Raw genomic sequence first — 21,331 nt, forward strand, 5'->3', positions numbered from 1 at the left:
AACCTATCCACACAACTTGACTCAACAACACAGCCCTAAAACCTTTATTCTGTTGATACAATAGCCCTTCATCCTTTAACCCCCATTCCACAAATGGTAAATTGGCCCAGCATCTTACTCCTTTTTCCACTGAAGATAATGTGTCTTGAAATGAACATTGACTGTGTCTTAAAATTCAATAAATTAAATTGTCTTTCCTCAGCCAGTAGCAGGAGTAATGGAAAGCATTTCTCAGAACTAGTTTGTTTAAATTCTACAAAAGTGTTTGACCTAACAATCTGTTTTAGCAAATTGGTATGACTTAGTGATAACTGATAAGCGCACAGCAAAAACCAGTTATGCAATTACCTGTCACAAGTCAGATATTTTATACAAAATTAAAAAATGACACACAACAGAAGAGGAATAGACTTTGAATAAATAAATAAATTAAAATCTCCAGTTCCATCACAATAGATGAAAAAAAAGTTCGTAAAAGTGCTACAACTAACAGCTTGACAGTATGCAATTTAACTGCCAGGGCATTGAAAATCTCATCCTACATAGTGTTTAACAAGATCATCAACATCTGCCTCTGGATTAATGCACTATGGAGAAGGATAATCAGCTAGCTAAGTGTAAGATCTGATGTTTACATGCAAGAAGATCAGTAAATTGTGACACATTAAATTCAGCATAACTTCATTAACAACTGAGCAACCAAGTTCTGTGCCCAACTGTAAAGACCTTTGGCAAACTTCTTCCTTTTTAGCACTACCAGAAGAGAGAGCAAAAGGCCAGGCTGCAGAAGGCTAAGGCTTAGAGAAGGGCTTGTCACTGTGAAGAGGTACAGTGACCAAGTGGGATGGTCCCACAAATAAATATTACTTTTTCATGAGTGTGTGTCCATGAGCTAAAAGGAAGGGAAGCACAATGGTTCCGTGCAATGAAACAATTCCATTTTATTGTCTCATGTCTGAGTGTAAGTGCTGACAGTGAAGTGCCAGTTACCCTTTCTCCCTCACCCAGACCAACCTATGCCTTTAACAACTGATACAGGACTTCTCTTATCTCCTATCCAATCAATGGGCTCTAGACCAAAACCCCTCTGGACTACAGGGATCTGACTTGCTGATACATAATGAAACTAAGTGATAGATAAACTCTTGCAAATGAAAATGGGAACTGGCAAGGTGTCTTTGGGAAGTTCCTCACCAGAAGAGACAATCCTGTCTAACCACATATGTCAGAAGGAACACTCCCCCCAGCACTCCCATGTTGCAGGGCTAGTCCCTGCAGCACAGGCACAGTTGGGAGCTGTGCAATGCCAGCCCATGAGGGCTCCCTCAGAAACCCACAGACACCACTCACTGCTGAGGATTGCAGCTACAAAGGGCACAGAGGGAACTTTGGGCTTTCTACACTTGCTGCTAATTGGCTTTTCCACTTCTGATATTCTGGATGTCTCAGCTTCAGCCCTACCTTCTTTTATCTTTCCCTATTTTTTCTTGCCTTCTTTCCCCTTTCAGACTATTATATGAACTCATGGCACCCTTGGTTCCAGCTGATAAAGTCGCACAGAATCCCTCTATCACACTTTTCTTCTCTGGTCTTCACAAAGCACAAAGTTGTGAGGACCACGACCCTCACCATGTTCAGTGCCCTGCTTCACTGCTCTGTTAGGCAGTAACACTGGTCCCTCTCAAGACAGTGTGTTCTGAATAATTAATCACAGAATCATTGAGGCTGGAAAAGATCAAGTCCAAGCATTAACCTAAAACTGCCAGGTCTACCACAAACCCTAAGTACCACACCTACAAGTTCTTTGAATACTTCCAGGGACTGCTATTCCATCAGTGTGCTGGGCAGCTTGTATCAAATGCCTGACAATCTTGTCAGTGAATCAATTTTTTCTGTATATCAAATCCAAACCTTCCTGGGTGCAATTTGAGGCCATTTCCACTTATTCTATCACTTGTTACATGGGAGAGTTAACACTACAGTGCTGTTAACACACACAGACACATACTACGGCAATTTTAGCACCATGCCATTGTCACCTGTTTTCATGCACTCCTGCAATGAAAAGCCATGAGGAGCCCTTGCACTTTTGCTGCTTTGTGACTCTGCTGGGAGAACTTTTCCCCACAGAAATCCCACTCCTCATCACAGCTCTTGGTGCCTGTCCCTGAAGCCTCTGCCTAGAACTTGTAAAGTGTCTTTTGAGCTTCCATGGAATAGAAGCATTCAGTAGCAGAGCCTTTTTTATTACCTCACATTTTGCTCTATTCCCCTCAATAAGCATTCTCTTGAAGAGAGAGCTATAACAGTAACTAGAAGTCTGAGAAAAATAGCAAGAATATAGCCAAAAAGTGAGCAAGGTAGTTCTCTTTTTAAAGCATTTCAATTAAACTCACCCAGGGCTGGTCCTCATGCTAGTTTTAAAGCTTCTGTGTGGCAGTGACTGGGTGCAGAGCTTCAGAGGTCTCAGACTGACACTTTAGCAGCTAGTTTCTGGTGTGCATGTACAACTACACACAAATTTTACAAGCCAGTTCCAGCCTTATATTGGCTTACAGCCATTATTTTGAATTATATCCTCCTGACATTTATTAAAGACCTGGGAATGCTGACTTGATGCTGCCCAGAATATGATGCAACTCAAACACAACGATTTCTTACTCTTTGGGAGCCACATCACTTATTCCTAGGCAAGGTTTTGACCAGACATGCATATTTTCATGCATATTTCTATACAGCCTCTCCATGCTGCACTTTAAAAAGCACTTACAGCACTAAATAGCTGATGTTGCACTGAGAACCTGTATGGGCCACGCTGGGGGCATTTCTCCCCACAGACACCCCTTCACCCCTGCAAGCTCATTATCAGTATTCCATGCAGGAGGGTGGTGCAAGACATTAAGTAATACTGATAATGAAGGTATTAAATAATATTGGACCCAGTATCATAGCTTGGGGTATGTCAGTAGTCACTGGACACAGTGCAACTCTGCCACATAATGATCATAATGAAAGCAAGCCCTCAGAGCTTGGCAGCTCAGCCAGTTTTCAGTCCTTCTCTGTGTTTATTTACCTAAATCAGACTTCATCACTTCTTATACAGTGATGTTACAGGAGATTGTTAAAAGCCGTTCTAAAGTTGACATAAACATGCATACATGACCACAAACTTGGATTAGAAATCTCTAATTTAAGACTACTCATCCTTACAGAGCAGCCATTAGTGCTGAAATACTTTAAATCAAGATCATAAGCAGCAAAGCCCAAGGAGTGGCTGAGGCCGCTTGGTTTGTTTAGCCTGGAGGAGACTGAGGGAAGCCCTCATTGCAGCCTGCAACATCCTTATGAGAGGAAAGAGAGAAGCAGGCATTCGCCTCTTCACTCTCGTGACCACTGACAGGACTCGAGAAAACGGCATAAAGCTGAGTTAGGGGAGGTTTAGGCTGGATATCAGGAAAAGTTCTTCCCTAGACTACGGCTGAGGACTGGAACAGGCTCCTCAGGGCAGTGGTCACGGCCTCAAGGCTGACAGAGCTCAAGGAGCATTTGGAGACCGCTCTTGGGCACAGGGTGTGATTTCTGAGGTGTCCTGTGCAGGGCCGAGAATTGGACTCGATGATCCTGATGGATCCCTTCCAACTGTGCATATCCTACGATTCTAATAGCTCCTTTCCCCTTCTTTTTTCTTTTTTTCTCTCTCCATTCCCGACTTTCCCTCAGACCGCTCCCCCTGCCCTCAGGGCGGGCGGCGCGCGCGGCGCCCGTTGCCCCGGCGACGCGGCCCCGAAGTCTCGCGAGGCGGCGCGCGGCTCTCGCGGGCAGGGCGGAAGCGGCCGCCGTGTTTACAACCCGCGCCGGGGCCGGGACGCGCCGGGCCGGGCCGGGGGCACCGGCGAGCGCCCCTCGCCCATGTGCCCGCAGCCCCCGCCGTCCATGGAAGTGATGGAGGGGCCCCTCAACCTGGTGAGAGCGGGGAGAGGAGGGGAAGGGGGGGAGCGTCGGGTCAGCCGGTGCCGCCGCTGCTGCTGCCGCCGCTCAGACAGCGGGGAGAGGGTGACACCGCTCGGCTCCCAGCCCCGGGTGAGCAGGCGGGGAGGCGCGACCTGAACAGAACAAGGGGTTCTTGCTGCCCTTCGTCCCCCACAAACACCTGTCCGGACGGGAGCGGGGCCCAGCGGCGGCTCCGGGAGGGAGCGGGGCGCGCTGGGCCGGTCCCGCCGGGGACAGCGCTGCTCCGGGCCCGCTCCCGGTGCCGGTCCCGCCGGGGACAGCGCTGCTCCGGGCCCGCTCCCGGTGCCGGTCCCGCCGGGGACAGCGCTGCTCCGGGCCCGCTCCCGGTGCCGGTCCCGCCGGGGACAGCGCTGCTCCGGGCCCGGAGCGCGGCACGGAGAGGGAAGCGGCCGGGTGCGTGTCGTGGCATGTTTAGATTGGAGGGGTGTGGGGACAGCGCCTTGCAAAAGCGAGGGACAAGGGCAGCTCAGGAAGGAAGCGTCTGGAGGAAGCGTTTAGATGACACAGGCCATAACCGTGAGGGTTTCAGGAGTTTTAGAGGCTTGTCAGGGCCTGGTATTGGCTAAGTGCTTCCTCTAATTTCAGAAGGTGAAATGCTTTAAAACCTTAAGTCAGTAATTGTTTTGCTTAAACTAAATTTCTAAGAAACCTGAACTGAAACTCAGTCTAAAAAAATGTTTCTCCACAAAAACTAATCAGATGTTAAACGGTCTGAATTGGCAGGTCTCTGTTCCATAGACAAGATCTAGGTCAAGAAGAGTTAATTCTCTGCTTCCCTGTGGGTTTTAGCAGAGCTGTAGCTTGGCTATGTGGTGATACACAGAGCATTCCCTTAGAAAACAAGTTTGGGTCCAGCAGTCCAGTTAGCCAGAGGCAGCACACTGGGAATACAGCTGTATTGCTTCCAGGAATGAATTAGGTTCAGGAATTGTTTAGACATTGCCATGCAAACCTCAGAGACTGGTGTCAGTTTAGGTTTTAACCAAAGCTTATTTATGCCAGGATGGGGCAGCCCTGACAAATCACTGCCTACAGAGTCAATCAGGTATTTCTAGGTTGCTCTCCCTAGTTTCAGAAAGATTTACACAGCCATCATTGCAGACCACCTATGGAATTAGGGCTGGCAGTGTAGTAGGAAGTTGGACTATTTAGATCTGTAGGTTCTGCAGTGGTGCAGAACCACTCTGGGTATGTCAGCATCCTACTGTCTTCACTTTTTACTCTGTCTACTGAAAGACTAACTGAAATAAGGAACAACAGGAAATAGGAAAGCTCTTGTGATGTGACTTGTTGATATCATGGGGTTAACATCAGGCAAACTTGAAGCATGCTAAAAAAGGAGGGCTAAATTATAGCTATTTCACAGACATTGTAAAAACCTTTTTAAAAAGTAGATAGTAGTTCATAAGATTCTAAAGAGAAAATTATAGTTGTACATTCACTAGTAAATGTCTGAAAGTAGCAACTTTTTTTGGCAATATCACCAGTCAGTAACGTTAGGTTTCTTACTGAGACCACATAGGATTATAGTAGTGACATGACTGTGACTAAAGCCTGGTTTATAACCTTGGAACCACAATAATACCAGTGTGCAGTCACCATGCCTGTCTGGCTCCAGGCTGACAATACGGTCAAGACACTTCTGGATGTAATGGATGATATGGGAAAAAGAGTTGCTTTGCACACTTTCATACACAAAACTCTGAATTTCCCTGTGAATATGTTCCTACTGCCTGAGAGTGTCCTGAAATACAAAACCTTTTCTTGAAACTGCTGTGCAATGTAGTGATGGACCATCATATACAGGAGGGTGACACATCCATTGAGGCTGTGTCAAGCACCATGGAAACTCCTCATGGTCAGAGGGTTGAATGGGTGCAGCACCATGGTTAGAGCACGCCTGGATTTTTACAAGGACATGAACAGGAAGGAGTAACTTCAGTTCTGCAAAGCTCTGCTGTTCACAGCCCCTCCCTGCTGTGGAGCTTCAGACTGACAGCATCATTTAGGGAAGGTGCCAACTCCAAAATAAGGATGTTTATTGAAGGTTTTGATACTATCCAGTGATACCTATTGCACTCTCTTTTCCCATTAATTTCTTCCCTTACCTAAATCTAGTTCCAGTGAATTGGAAAAGCACAACTTTTTCCAAATATGCCAATGAGGAAAATAAAGCTACCAAAAAAAAAAAGAAAGCCAAAGCCACCAAGTCACGCAACACCTAAACTACAAAGTGATTTTGGATACAGTAATCATTTGTCTTATTTAACTGCTAGCAATGGTTTAAATACAAGATATTTTCCCTCTTCCAATATATCATGGCTTGACAATTTTCACAAAACCCATTTTTCATCAGTTAAGGCTATCCATTAGAATTACTACAGTACTTGAATCTTGCTTTGTCTTGTAAAAATTGTCTATTAATAGTGGATTGGTGCATCTAGTCTTAGTTACTGGGAAGCCTGGATACTGTCCTGATTTTCCTGGCCAGCTGGTCTGACCACCAAAAAAACCCCAAACAAAACAATGACAAGAACAACAAAAACAAACAACCACACCCCACCCCTTACACTCTAATGCCATATCTTCTATTTTCCTGGCTTCAATTATGCTCTTTTTCTGAAAGATACATTTCCCTAAAATAAATATGGAACTGAGTCTCCTTCAACCTCACACAAAAAAATTTTAGGTTATGCCATGGAACTTAGAACCAGCATGAAGCAAGTGGAGTCCCTGCACCAGCAGGCAGCCATGCACAGCTGATTACTTATTTCAGACATAATCTAGATCAAAAACATCTCAACATTCTTTTTACAAATTAAAACTTGCACTATAAAAGCATGCAGATAATTCTTCTATGAACACTGCATTTTTTTACAGAGCTCCTTGAGAGCTTCTCTGTGCTGCTTGCTGTAGGGACACTTCCTGCTGCCCTCTGATTTTGGCACAGAATTTTGATCCCACATCCAGCCATAATTTTACCCTTAGGTGTAGGAGCAAAAGTTCAAGTTAAGAAGCACAACCACACACTGCTGACCATCAGAAGCTTAGAAATAACAGTAAAAGTGAGGCAAATAGTATTAACCTCAGGAGGAGACTAGAAATTGCTCCTTAAACAGAGTTTGACACCCAGGACTTCATAATTCTGCAGATTCTACTTTCACAGCTCAGTTCTGTCCTGGAGCTAAGGAGCTATAGCACCTCTACCTTGTATTCTTCCTGCAACGTAGTAGTATTTGTATGGTTTGTAATAAAATACAATCCAAAATCTGGTTAATATCTATCACCTCTTAAGTTTCCTGAAGCAAAAAGGACCGAGCTTGAAGAGCTGCTGTTTTAGTGAAAACCAGAAAGCACAGACCAATAGCTGGAGTGAGAACAGCACAAAATGTGTCTTGCAAGAACCTCATATAATGAAAGCTTTTAATATTAATGCTGCTAGCCATCAGTAGCAACCATTCCAGTGCAACCCAATCAATGGTTTACTTAATTATTTCAAAATGAGGTAATAGTGCATCTACACAAAGGCAAAATAACAAGCAGAATAAATATGCAACATGGAAGGGTAGGAGGAGAAAACAGAAAACATCTACAGAAGTTCACTAGAGACCATAGAATTTAAACCACATATGTTAATGTGTTTGAGACTTAATGCCAGCCTGCACTTCTGTTATTTTCATTGGAAAACCAGGAATATTATGTTAATCTACAGAAACATCCATGGAACCCCATTTATTTTCTTTGATTTTTTTTTTTCAGTCTTAACCTGTCAGCTGCTAGTCTTCATCTTCCAGTGTAGAATGAAACCAAAAAAAGGCAGATGCACTCAGTTCTGAAGTCCATTTACAGAGAACAAGCTTGTAAGGTAACAAAAGGGGAAGTATCACTAGACAGAAATGCTTAACACAAAATCTGTTATTACCACAGTGTGGAAGAACCAAAAGGTGTGAATTACAGAGGCTGCAGCATATCTGAATGAAGTGGCTGGAGGTGATCAGACACTCAGCTGAACAGCCAGATCAGTAATAGCCACCTTGGAAAAGCTGGACAGTGTTGTGTGCAGGCATGTAACTGCTGTAAAAGCACCACACAAAACTGTTCCTTGTGGCACATAAAACACCTTGCAGCAGCTCCCAGTCAAGAACATAATTAGCTAAGCACTGGGTGGCTGGCAGGTGTTATTTGTCACTGTACCTGTGCTGTTTGGTACCTACCAGCAGTGCCTTTCTGCTGTGTCACACTGGCCTTGCATGCCTCTCAGCAGGCACAGAGCTCAGCCCTGAGTAAGCATGACCAGCAGACTAAAGACCCAAATGAAGCCATCTCAGAGAAGCCTGGTGAGACAGAGTGAAGGCACAGCTGAAGCCTTTCTGCCCCACTTGTTTTGAAATTGTTGCTCTTGGAAGCTTGTTTACTTGGACAATTTGTTGTAATGGTTCAGATGCTCCTATTGAGAGGCAGCTCAGTTGCTGTAACAGCTGGAGCCTTGTGGTTTAGGGCTACATACAAAAGCCCAAAAACAAACTGGTTTTGTTTATCAGGGCAGTGGAATGGTTCTCACTTAACCTTCAGTTAGTAAGACTTGTGTAGTACCAGCTGTGACACATTTTATATGGGGACAAGAAGGACATAGCCAAAGCAGCTGAGATCTGCAGGCACACAAAATGCTCTGGGGAGGTGGTGGAGTCACCATCCCTGGATAAGGAAAGACCAGACATGACACTCATTGCTATGGTCCCATTGACAGTGGTGTTCAGCCACAGGCTGAACTCAATCTCACTGTCTTTTCCAACCTAATTTATTCTGGGAGGCTGAAAATGGCTCTGAAAAACCAGTGGAAACATTTAGTGCTTTTATCATACTGAATAAAGGAACTGAATGAGGTTGATTTGACTGTGCAGTAGGTAAAAGGATAGCAGCCCTTAATGAAGGTGCAGGTGCTCAGGGAAAGAGCTGCAGCTCTGCCTGGATGGGGTTTGGAAGACTCCACCTAACCTGAGCAGTGTGGATGCAACTTGGGATCCTTCCAGATCTTTTAATTGCATTTGCATGGTGAGGAACTCAGAGTAACCATTTCATCTGAAACTTGGAATAGGTTGGGAGCACAGGCATAGTCAGTTAGAGCTATTCAGTCAATTAATGGGGTTGCCTAAACAGCTGCTTGCTTGTCTGCCCATATATTTAAGGTCTAATGCTATTGCTTACATGCAAGGTGAACTTTGACATCTTCACAATTCAATACAAAGTGATTCAAAGTGGGTCTGTACTCTCAACATTAACATTCTCATGATAGTGTCACTTACTTGTTTTGCTCTATAGGAACACTAACCTATAATTTACACAGTTGAGTCATTGTTCAGTCAACCTTGCTAAATACAGGCTTTCAAAAACAGAAAATTGAGTTGACATGTGACTAGTGGTCTTGGTTGAACAGCCACAATGGGTTCTGCCATATTTTGGTTGACCTTTAGTCATCTTTCTCTACAGAACACAAGTTTTTAAAAATGGGGGTTTGCTTCTCTTGGTAAAACGAAACCATTCCCATTTCTTTAGTTTTTCTGCAAATATATTCTCATTATTTAGCACAACTCTATTATTATTTTTACTTTAGTGCAACTGCCACTGAATACAAGCATTTTCCATAGTCACCCTGATCAAGGTTGCACTTTTTTTAGTAAATGAACAGCCATAGTTTATTCTTAGACCTCTCAGATCAAGTTTTGCACTTGTATTCTCTCATTACATTTTTCAGTGCATGTGAGGACATACACATTTAAACCTTTCTAAAGTCACTATTTCCTGGTAAGAATGGCTTTGAAAGAGGCTTCTGTAGATGTGGCCTCTGACAGAGTGTGTGTGGGGTGGGGAGAGCCATGGTGCACCACCTTGTCCCACCCTTTGTGGCCTCTGCTGTAAACACCCACATGGAAAACACTCAGCACTCTCCTGGATAACAGGGCAGCAATGCAGTGTGCACTTGGACTGTTCAAAATAGAAATCAGACCTATAGCCTTAAGGAAACAAATCCTAAAATAGATCCCTCATTGCTCAAAAAAACCCTTCCTCCTTGTTTTCAGCAGTAGGAGAGCACAGGTATTAAGCTTTTCAGGCAATAATTACTGGTACAGTCCATAACATGAAATAGATGATAGCAGCATCAAACAGTGGTTTCACTTAAAACATTTAGAAACAGAAACTTCTTTGCAGTTAAACTTTCATCAGGCCCCATTACTCAAGCAGCTGGGTTTTTCCTGCCTTTGTAATTTTAAGTAAAGTGCTGTAATCTGTGCTCCATAATCCCATTAAAATACATCATTTTCTGGTGAGTCCTTTGTAATATACTAAGAAGGCTGTAAGCTTAACATCTTGTGCAAGGCTTTGTCCAGTGAAGAGCTGTTCCATTAGTGGAACAGAGAAAAACAAAACATACCTGTCTCATCTGCAGGAGCACTGTTGCAAATGACTGCTCTGAGGAGAGGGTAGTAGGCCTACCCTGTTTGAAAATGTATACTACATCTGCTCTTTTTTTTTTTTTTAGAACACTATTTTTATTTTTTTTTCCTGTTATGCTCCTTTCCATGATAGCTAACCCTGAACTAGAGTTGTATGGGAAGAGTAGCAGCTTTCCTTCCTTATCCCCACAACCTAAGCCAGGATCACACTGTGCTAGTCCTCTAAGTTGTAAGAGGATGCTGTGTCTAGAAAGAAAACATTGCTATTTTTTCCTTTGAAGGAACAGTAATAGGCCTGGCAAGTGGCCTTATGGTTTCATTTCTCACAGCCTGCAGTCACATCATTATCTAGTGTATAGTGGGAAAAAACAAACCAACAAAGAAGTGGAATGTTAAATTTTGGTTAAAGAAAGCTGATGGTAAAGAGGAGACCCTCATTGCTGTTCTAGAGGGTTATTTGATTGGGTTTTATCCTGCTGTTCAGAGATGACATAGGCAATGATTTGGGCTAGTCAGGTGGAAAGATCAAATAGGAACACTTCCAGAATAGCAGTAAAACTTACTAAAGCAACTGTCATCCCTCAGCATCTCACTACATTTACAGAGGGTGTGGAAAAATGTCTCACTTACCTTCTCCAGTTAATCCAGAGTGCTCCAAGTCACACAGTAAGGCTTGCCCAAATCTCTTCAGAACCAATTACATTGGAGCAAGGTGAGGAACTTTATAGCTTGGCCATCCTTCACTCACACCTGCTTCCTATTACAAGAGTCAAGTTGTTACACCTGCCCATTTGCCTACTGGGAATTCCTGCTCATCAGGATTGGGAGGGACATCTGAAAGTAGTTGTCAGCCTGCTTCCCCTTTCCAGTTGTATAGCTTCTTAATAAATTAATTTCCAGCACTGCGAGTGGAAGAGGAAAGAGAAATCAGATCTACAAGCCCACCACAGTCAAGCAGCAGGTGTTCCTGTAATCACAGCAGCAAGGCCAAAGTCAAAGCAATCCTGCCTCTGTCTGCTGGGAGCCAGCACTGAAGCTCCAGAGCTGTTGTGTAAATACCTTCCTCTAACCTGACATCAGAGCAGGGATAAACTTGAGAGTTATCTTCTCTGTATGACAGAGGAGCAGTTCTTCCATTGCCAGTAAGATGGCCAGGCATATTTTGATGTAAGAGCAAGAAAGGCATTGTGATCTTGTTATCAGAGGACCCTAGGTTTTGTTTTTGCCAACATCTATGGACTTTTGTTTTCTTAATTTGATTCACAGTTCAGCCCAACTTCTTCAGACTCCCTTCAGCTTCACTGGAAGTTAATTGAGAATGGAAATAATTTAATTGCTCAATAAAATAAGAACTGAATGTCCTCAGATGTTCTGCATGTGCTTAAGTGATTTGAGTAAGATCACACTCCAGCAGTTTAAAACATACATGAATAATGTTTGAAAACAATGGGACACAAATTCTCATATGTAAAAACCAGTAAATGAAACTTGTCCTCTGACTTGTTGAATTGCTTTCTCAGTTCTTCTGTCTCTGGCTATTCTATTTCCTCTTTCCCTGTTTTTTTAGACCCGCCCATGCAGTTTGCAGAAGCAGCTGTATCAATACTAATGTACTGAAAAATTGTTTTGCAAAGAACTAGCTCAGGTGTTTTTATGTCCATGACATAGCTAATTTGTAATGGGACAAGCTGCCAGGAATAACCAAGGAGGTGGCTCTGTCTGTGCTGATACTGTTTGTTCATATCAAAGGGAAATCAGTTTATCTTTCTGGCATATGTTGTTCATAGGAGTCCGTAGAAAAAGGCCATAAAACAGATGATTTTCCAATAGGAAAATACTTCCTCTACTGAGATTATTTAACCTCAGAAGAAATGGGAAATGCTAACAATGCTCTGGGGATTCAGTGAAGGTGAGGAAGAATATAACAAAGAATATTTCCTGTGAAAAATCAGGGAGTTGTGGTTTAGGTTTTTTAAGAACACACCATATTAGCATATGAAATCAGTTTTAGGAAAGCCAAATATCTTCATGGAGTGATATAACTGCCAGGAATTGCCTAAGAGCAGCTGTTGCCCAAACAGGTGTTTTCTCTACGAGTTTTCTCTTCTGTGGTGTCAGAGCTGCTAAGATTCTGGTAGAACACTGAACTTACTGTAATACTGTAGGGCATAACTCCACTTGGCAGACAAGCTGACCTGCATCTTGGGACGTGTATTTTAAATGGATGTTAGTATCAGTACCATGTAAGTATCAGTAGCTGATGTCTGTTTACTTCAAGCTCAACGTGTAGCAAAGCAGTGCTGAGCAGTGTGTGTAACTCACAGCCTCACCAGCCAGTGCTTGCAGCCTTTCACATTCCACAGCTTGTCTTGGAGGAAGGGCCATAAAATCCATGTCTTGTAGTAATGACAAAAAAAAAAGACTTGCTTTCATGGATGTTGCAGTGCTGGTTGTGCAATAGTTTCTCACTAAGCATGTGCAAATACTTGCATCAAATGTTTGCTTTCAGCAACAACCTTAGTCTGTGTTGGTGGTTTACATTAGTGGTTTACAAATACTCATGTAGATTTAACTGTTGTGCAGCAACAACGTGACTTTGATGCTTTTAACTATGGCTGTGCTGCAACCATTAATTGGTGTAAGCTGCAGACAAAAATAAAAAGCAAGTTATTCACCCAAGAGGCAAAATGTCTTGAGCATAGGGCAGCAGAAAATATCAAATCAGCTCTAAGATGTAACACAATTGAAATATCTTGCATTCTGCCAGGTAAATTGGTCCAAAATACTTCCAACTTCTCATAACTTCTTTTGGCCCAGTGTTCTTTTTGCATTACTATGGTAAATGCCTGCCTAGAAAGGGGAACATGTGCTTTCTGAAAAACAGCTTCAAAAGTATTTTGTTGTGTACACACCAGTTTTGCTGCATTAACAAACTTCACTTCTTACCAGTACAGACTCTTGTAAGATACTATTAAAGAACTCCAATTACAAAGCTTGGAAGGGAGTGAAAATCTGAGCCTAAAAGCCTGAGAACTGGAATCAGTACAGGTTTTTCAGATGTATTGGTTACTTTAAAGATAGGTGTAACTATTTGTCCATTAACCCTCATGATGTAATGTTGTTTTTTTCTTTCTAAGGCTCACCAGCAAAGCAGAAAAGCAGACCGCTTGTTGGCAGCAGGGAAATATGAAGAAGCAATTTCCTGTCACAAAAAAGCTGCTGGTGAGTAGGTTATTTCTCACATTTCAGCTCTTAAAATCAGTTTCTAGATTTGCATGCACCAAGCCTGTCTTGAGTTCAAGAAGTATTTGAGCAATGTTCAATTGGGATTCTTGGGGTGTCCTGCACAGCACCAGGAGTTGGCCTTGATGGTCCTGCTGGGTCCCTTCCAGCTCAGCAGATTCTATGATTCTGTGTAAGTAGAATGTCTAGTTACTTGCAAAATTTATATTCTTTAAATGTCAGTTTGTTTTTCAGTCTAGATCAAGAACCCTTTTGAAAACTTTTTTTCTCATGTGAGCAGCTAAAGTCAGACATTTCCAAGTTGTTTAGATTGGGGGTGATTATCACTGTGAAGGCAGTTCTTGACTGAAGATGAAGCCAACACCTTATGGTATGCACAGACTGAAGTTGTGTACCTGCTCTAAGCCAGTTTCACTTTATACTTTGCATTTTCTTTACTGCTTTCATAGGTGAGGTCACAGTGCTTTCTCTGTTGGTAAAGGACAAATGTTTGCTTACAAAACTTCCCTTTCCTAATGTCTGCATCAAGGCAGCTAGGACCAGGTGAGAGCTCCCCAGAATTCAAGCTAAACAGCAGCTTGCATCACAGACCTTGACACTGCAGGGACAGCCTCTCCTCTGTGAGATCCTGTGCATTTACCTGTCCATTTAAACAGTCCTGCTTCACTTTTTGTGTTGGGGTCCCTCAGCTCTCTGACAGTGTGCAGCTCCTTGGCAGAAGAAGAAAGGAGGTCTAAACTGGTGCAACAAGTAGGGCATTTTCAGTGACAGGGCTTGTGTGGAGACAAAGTAAGTGGCTGCTGTGAACATGGTAACCTGGATACCAGGCATTCTGCCTCCATTCATAAATACTAGAAAACCCCATAAAGTGAGAAACTCATAGTTTCTTTGGTATTTGTGAATACTCAGAGTGGTGAGGGATTGCACTTACATTCTAAAATGCATACTTTTTGTTTTCTTTCACTTCATATACCAAGATCAAACCCAAAACTACACTGAATGTTTCTTGCTTTTGTCTTGCATCATTCCAAATTTGGTTGAGAATTGCTCATACATTGTCATTTTCAGCACTAGTAAGATATGCTCAAAGTCTTTCTGGAAATTTCTGCTGCTCTAAAAACAAACTGGAGTGACCCAAGCCAACAGGATACCATGGGAAGGGTGTAGTGTGCATTACAAAGTCTTACAGTAATTTTTTCAGACAGCAAGTGTTTCCAGCCACTGTAACTTGTAAATACTTTCCTCTAGACTGCTGCCTTGATGTGGGGGTGGAGCAGACAGGTCTGAAGGCTTTCCTTAGCTTTTCTGGAGGTGCTCAGGTTTGCCAGGCTGCCCTGAGTGCTGATGGATGATGTTCTGTCCCACAGGGTACCTCACGGACGCCATGAAGCTGACCCAGTCGGAGCAGGTGAGACCTGAGCACAGCAGCTGCCAGAACCAGCCCCAGCCCCTGCTGTGCCCATGGGTCCCCCTGGGTCTGATCACACCCCTCCTGGCCTTTAGCCTCTGCAAAAAACTCTGAACCCTGGGCAACTGCACCACGAGTTTCACAAGTGTGGTAATACTAATTCATCTTCCTAGAGGGTTTTTCCAAGGACAGGAGAAACCTTAACCCACCCAAGGGGTCTCCAGCTTTGTAGTCTGCCAGACATCTTCAAGTATGTGACAAAACATGTGTCATATTTATCTCTGAGACATTTAGTATTTTGCTGAGACAAAAAACCAAGCATCTCACCTGCAGTGTGTCATTTTGGCTTAATGCATCCTGATTGAGGGATCTCTAGAACAACAGCCCTGAAACTTTTTTTTATTCATTGCATGTTTATCTGTGAATGTAGTAGTGCAGTCTGCTCAGTGCTTTTGTACCAGCAGGCTTTGAATTTAGCCAATATTAGGAAATAAATGTCCCTTGGAGATCAGACATCTGTCTTTGCTCCAGTGGGTCATTCTTATAGAAAAATGGTCTTTGACCCAGGTGAGTTCATAACCACTGTGCCACCTCCTTCATTAAATATGGCTGAATCATTTGGGTCCATACCTGGCCTTGGAGCAATTTGCTGCTTCATTTTGGATGTTATTGCTACAGCTACACAGATACCATCATAGAAGCATACAAAAAGTGTGCATTGTTTAGCCAGAGTGTGGCTGTGCATGCCAAGTGAATCTCTTCCTTCTTGGTGTTGGTCACAGGTCAGTTAAACCCTGGGTGCCTCTGCCCAGAGGTATTGTAGCCTGGTCAGAGACTTACACACAAACAGACCAGTAGTGATGCTAAATCTGACATATCTGAATCTTTTGCTCTGTAGAAGCAGAGAACATTTCCTGTTGGACTTAATGTCTGAATAACAAAAGCTCCCCCCCTTGGGCATGCAGTGATGCTGTTGATGTAAATATTTACACACATATAATTCAGTGTTTGTGAATATTTGGGTGGCATTAGGGATCACCAACTAAATTGTTTAATCTTGTTTTTACTCAGGCTCAGCTATCACTGGAATTACAAAGGGATAGTCATATGAAACAGTTACTGCTCATCCAGGAGAGGTGGAAAAGGGCAAAGAGGGAGGAAAAGCTGAAAGCCCAGCAGAGTGCTGACAAGGAAGCAGCCGCACATCTTCAGACTTCTTACAGGCCATCTGCTGAAGACTCTGATGATCAAAACATACTGGTTCCTGTTGCTCAGAAATACAGCTCTTCCACAGAGAAACATTCACAGGATGTTCGGGGTGTCTTTGACAGGGACCCAGACACACTTCTATTTCTGCTGCAGAAAAAAAAGGAGCCAGTGGAAGCATGTATTGGGAGTAAAGCGCCAAAAGATGACAAAACAATAATAGAAGAGCAGGCAACCAAAATTGCAGATTTGAAGCAGCTCATAGAATCTCTTGTAGCTGAAAACGAGAGGTTAAGGAGAGAGAATAAGCAGTTAAAAGCAGAAAGAGCTAGACTCCAAAAATCTCCAGTAGACAAGGAGTTGGATGTAGACACTGACTTTGTGGAGAAGTCAGAGTTGTGGGGTCTGCAGCAGCACTCGGAATCTGCTTCTTCAGCTGCAACTTGGCAGAAGTTTGCCACAACTGCTGGGAAGGCAAAGGACATTCCAATACCCAACCTTCCCCCCCTGGACATCCCGTCCCCAGAACTCCCGCTGCTGGAACTCTCTGATGATATTCTCAAAGGACTGATGAATAGTTAAAAACCAGGAAAAGTGCTCAGTGTAGTTACCCAAACTTGAGAAAAGGGAAAGCCACCAGGACAATGGTGATCTGAGGGCAGAAACATTTACCACAATCCTACTGTTGGAGAAAAGGCATTAAGCAACTTTGTTACTGTGAAATACACATCATATCTGATTTACTTCATGGAAGTGAAAGGTACCATAGTTGGTATGAGATGGTGATCTCTTAAGTCTTTCTCCCAATGTTTCAAACCAAATGACTGCCTGGAGAATGTTTCAAGTAACACAATCCTTCAGGGTTTTTAAGTATGCTATATGTAATAGTTACCTATAATGCCATAAATGATGGTGCAGAACCTAACTGTTATGGTTGCCAGTTGGCTGCCACTTCATATTGAAAAATGCTTTCTAGCATGAATTTAAACTGTGCATTTCATTATGCATAACTTTGTTAATTCAGATACAGTGCAATTTATACACCTCCTAGATGGATTTATGTGCCACACTCTGTGTTCCTGACCATGTTAACCTCAAGTCAGGAGAGATTTTAATTTCCATGCTATGAAGGAACCAACTTACTCGTTCTGTCGATGTGGGTTTTTTTGGGGGTTATCTGTTTACATAACTAATCAGGGTGCATTGAATCTAGCTATTGGTTTCTGTATAAAGTGACATGGTTTAAAATGAAAAATCTATACTTAAGGTAAAATACCCTTTTTGTTTTCAGTGATGCATGAATGGAAATAATTCTAGCTGGCAGTATTTGATTGAAAAAGAAATTGTTTACAGCTTAACCTGATTCAAAAAGGATAGGAAAATAAAAACCAAGGTGTTTTGACACTGTCTGTTACATTTGTACAAATGTTGCCAACTACAAAGAACAAATCAGTACTTGTACTGAGTGTTAGGATACACCTACAGCTGAGCTTCCACATTCATCATCCAGCAAATTCAAGAAAGCTAGCATGAATTCAGAGGGCCTTGCCCACCTGTGGAGTGACCTGGCTGTCAGCTGAGTTCCAGCCCTTGAGAGCGTTGGAGCATCAGCAGAGCAGTTCTGTGGATTTGCTGGGACAGCCCAGCAGGAGCTGTAGGAACAGTGCTGAGGGTGCTGGCTCTGAGCAGGGCCATGCACACACCCTGAGGGAGCTGGCTCTGAGCAGGGCCCTGCACACACCTGAGGTGCTGGCTCTGAGCAGGGCCATGCACACACCCTGAGGGAGCTGGCTCTGAGCAGGGCCCTGCACAATGCACACACCCTGAGGGGTGCTGGCTCTGAGCAGGGCCATGCACACCCTGAGGGTGCTGGGTCTGAGCAGGGCCATGCACACCCTGAGGGTGCTGGGTCTGAGCAGGGCCATGCACACACCCTGAAGGTGCTGGGTCTGAGCAGGGCCCTGCACACACCCTGAGGGAGCTGGCTCTGAGCAGGGCCATGCACACACCCTGAGGGAGCCGGGTCTGAGCAGGGCCATGCACACCCTGAGGGTGCTGGCTCTGAGCAGGGCCATGCACACACCCTGAGGGAGCTGGGTCTGAGCAGGGCCCTGCACACACCCTGAGGGAGCTGGCTCTGAGCAGGGCCCTGCACACACCCTGAGGGAGCCGGGTCTGAGCAGGGCCCTGCACACACCCTGAGGGAGCCGGGTCTGAGCAGGGCCATGCACACACCCTGAGGGAGCCGGGTCTGAGCAGGGCCATGCACACCCTGAGGGTGCTGGGTCTGAGCAGGGCCATGCACACACCCTGAGGGAGCTGGGTCTGAGCAGGGCCATGCACAATGCACACACCCTGAGGGTGCTGGGTCTGAGCAGGGCCATGCAGCCTCCTCACACCTGTCCCTTCCAGCATGGCTCAGCCCCTGCCCTGGAGCCCAGCTGGGGCTTTCCCAAGGGGTGTTTTAGTGTGTAGTGGAGGCATTAATTACCTTCAGCTGTTACTGATTAGTGAAGTGTTCAGTATTGCCAGCTACGGCATTTTAAGTTATTCTTATGCTGTTAAAAGGTAAGCTTGCTTTCTAAGAGTGCATTTTTCTTCCAGAATAGACTTGGAAGTGCAGCGAGAACACCTTACTGCTGTGCAAATTCTCCCCTTACCTCTGTACACCTGGCATCTTCTGTGCTTGAAGGAGCGTAGGGACTGAAGGTTAGAGAAAGTCTATAGAAACAGAGGTAAGACAAGTTCATTAGAGGAGGTGCCTTGTGCTGAATTGTGCTGGGAAATAAAGAAGTTATTTTTTAAGGGGAGCAGTTTAGCAAACAGCCCCATCCAGCTGTGATGACGTGACCTGTTCCAGATCAAGCCCAGCTCACTGCTCCCACCAAAGGGTAGTGCCAGTCTCTGCTGGCCCCTGCCTGGCTATTCCAGGTAACAAGGCAGAGGAGCATGCTGTTTCTAGTCATGTAGGTTAAGCAAAGAAAATAGCATGTGCTTACAAGATGGAGATAAAATTATTTAAGCACCTACCTCATGCCACTGCTGGGGTGGTAGCTCAGGGTTGTTAACTACAAGACACATGTCAGTGGTGTCTGCAAATGTCAGCTAGAGGAGAAGGAAACAGCTTTTAGGTCTGTTGAAGTCAGAGTTCTTCAGAGGTGGGAGCTTGGGAATTGCAAGCTCTGCCTTCTTTACTGTAACACTAACCTGTCCCTTCATATGTAGCTGCATAAACAAAACACCAGATCTGAAAGAAGTTGCTTCCCTGTGGAAAGAGTGGCCAAGTAGGGGCAAACTCCATACTGCCACTTTTGGAAGTGGTGTTAAGACTTCTCTCTCTCCTGCAAAGCAAATGTTTGTTTGTTCTTGCAGTCTGCCCACTCAACACGACTGCTGCTGAATCCCAACTCCACGGGTGTGTTCCACTCTCGTGAGTGATGCTGAATTTTTTAAAGTAAGGAATTCTTCAGTCTGAATCCAGAGCTAAGCAATTACTCAGTGCACTGGAAGAAAGGTAGGTTGTACCAAGACTACTCACCACTAGAGGACAGGTTTTACAGATTCACAGCAGTAAAGCCAGGGAAATCCTTCTCCCGTGGCTGTCAGCAATTAATTTGTGTCACAACAATTTAAAGCTGAGTTAAGTTCCTGCACTCGCGGGCGGGGTGTGTCCGGGCGGGTCCCGCAGCCGCGGCCGCCACCTGGCGGGAGCCGGGGCCCGGCTCGGGGCCGCTCCCTCTCGGGCCGTGCCCGCGCTCCTTGCACCGCCAGACCGATGGGATGGGCTCAGTGCCCGCGCCGGGAGGGGGTGAGGAAGAGCGTGGTGCGGGAATGCAGCAGGGACCGACCAGCAACAACAAAGCCGTGAGTCACTTTTGTCCCAGGGAGCGTCACCAAAGCCTGGCACAGCACACACGAACATTGCCGGGGTGCTCAGTCTGGGCTCCCTGCATTGTTCTGTAATGGACAGGGTTAAAGAATCCTGTGGTCCGTTGTTTCAAAGTGTCTCACCAAGAACCAATTTTAAATACACATCCAGACACTGACTTCTATTCATAGACTTTGCTTTAACCACAGAAACCACCCTTGTCTTGGCACACAGAATCACTGGCCCCGTTGAATATTGCCAACATATGCTATGCCGAAAGAAACTGTAATTATCCAATCTCTGGCTGTATCACCACAGAAAGAAAAAACAAAGAAAGGCAACTGGGAAGCACTGTGGAGTCTCCTGAGAATAAAATTGTGCAGACTTCACCACTACCACTTGCTACTTAAAATGATGGCTAAACCCAAAATACAGACGTGTTGGGTTTTACATTTTGCTTTTATTAAAAGGGAAAAAAGGGATTTTGTGACTGCTTCCTCTGAGAGCATTTTCATGTTCAGGAACTCTGGTAGTGAACTCCTTCCTACTGTCCTTTCAGCAGCAGCTCTTCAGCCACCTGCAGCTCCTGATGACTGCTTTCAGTGAAACGAGCTACACCTCAGCTAGACTCTTCCACAAAAGGTTGGATCTTTTGAGACCCCTTCCAGTCCAGCTCTGTACATGGACACAAACAAATACAGCCACAACAGCTAATAACATCCTGTACTGAGCTGGGCTAAAATAGCAGAAAACAAAATCAAACTGTTCCACAGCAATCAGAGCAGTGCTGTGGCTGCCCCAAGTCAGGTACAGGCTGGATGTTATTTGCCACACCTTCCTGCCTGAGTATGAGGACTGGGAAGTTCAATTGTATAAAAAGTTCATTGTTCCCTAAAGAATCAAGAGCTATGGACATCTTTTCCTCCACCTTCTTTTTTTCCTCATGTTTGTTTTACCAGAAGTAATTTCAGCTTGCTCAGGGTTTTTGTCTTGTAATCATTTGAAGTGTTCCCTCAGGTCCATTTGCTGCAGGACTTAAGGTATTATTGAGATGAAACAATATGAAATCCTTAGAGCTGTGAAAATACAGGATTTCCTGCCTCAGAGCTACTAAACCCTACTCTCTATTTTCACTAAGGTAGC

The 21,331-nt window shown here is 44.3% G+C and overlaps 1 protein-coding gene and 2 long non-coding RNA genes across 4 annotated transcripts in view; 1 reads left to right on the top strand and 2 right to left on the bottom strand.

The window, feature by feature from the left end:
• The window catches only part of LOC135449818 (uncharacterized), a 48,400-nt gene extending 37,209 nt beyond the window's left edge, over positions 1 to 11,191 (bottom strand). The window contains exon 1 of the long non-coding RNA XR_010440847.1: positions 11,094 to 11,191. This is a non-coding gene — a long non-coding RNA (uncharacterized LOC135449818). The remainder of the gene's footprint in view (positions 1 to 11,093) is intronic.
• On the top strand, positions 3,823 to 17,722 carry NRBF2 (nuclear receptor binding factor 2). Of its 2 annotated transcripts, none has more exons than XM_064717176.1 (4): positions 3,823 to 3,963; positions 13,601 to 13,685; positions 15,074 to 15,114; positions 16,186 to 17,722. In XM_064717176.1, exons 1-4 carry the CDS (start codon positions 3,910 to 3,912, stop codon positions 16,900 to 16,902), a joined length of 897 nt encoding a protein of 298 aa, XP_064573246.1. In that variant the 5' UTR covers positions 3,823 to 3,909; the 3' UTR covers positions 16,903 to 17,722. The 2 variants fall into 2 exon arrangements, with proteins under 2 accessions (XP_064573246.1, XP_064573247.1); XM_064717177.1 differs by lacking the exon at positions 3,823 to 3,963 and adding an exon at positions 7,822 to 7,876.
• LOC135449819 (uncharacterized) lies at positions 16,150 to 19,911 on the bottom strand. The gene is made up of 5 exons (XR_010440848.1): positions 19,859 to 19,911; positions 19,528 to 19,661; positions 19,351 to 19,425; positions 18,981 to 19,041; positions 16,150 to 16,470 (listed from the first exon to the last, which is right to left on the bottom strand). It is a non-coding gene; the product is annotated as an uncharacterized LOC135449819 (long non-coding RNA).
• Between the last annotated feature and the right edge of the window lie 1,420 nt (positions 19,912 to 21,331).

Source organism: Zonotrichia leucophrys, chromosome 6 (genome assembly GCF_028769735.1).
Source record: "Zonotrichia leucophrys gambelii isolate GWCS_2022_RI chromosome 6, RI_Zleu_2.0, whole genome shotgun sequence".
Taxonomy (NCBI): Eukaryota; Metazoa; Chordata; class Aves; order Passeriformes; family Passerellidae; genus Zonotrichia; species Zonotrichia leucophrys.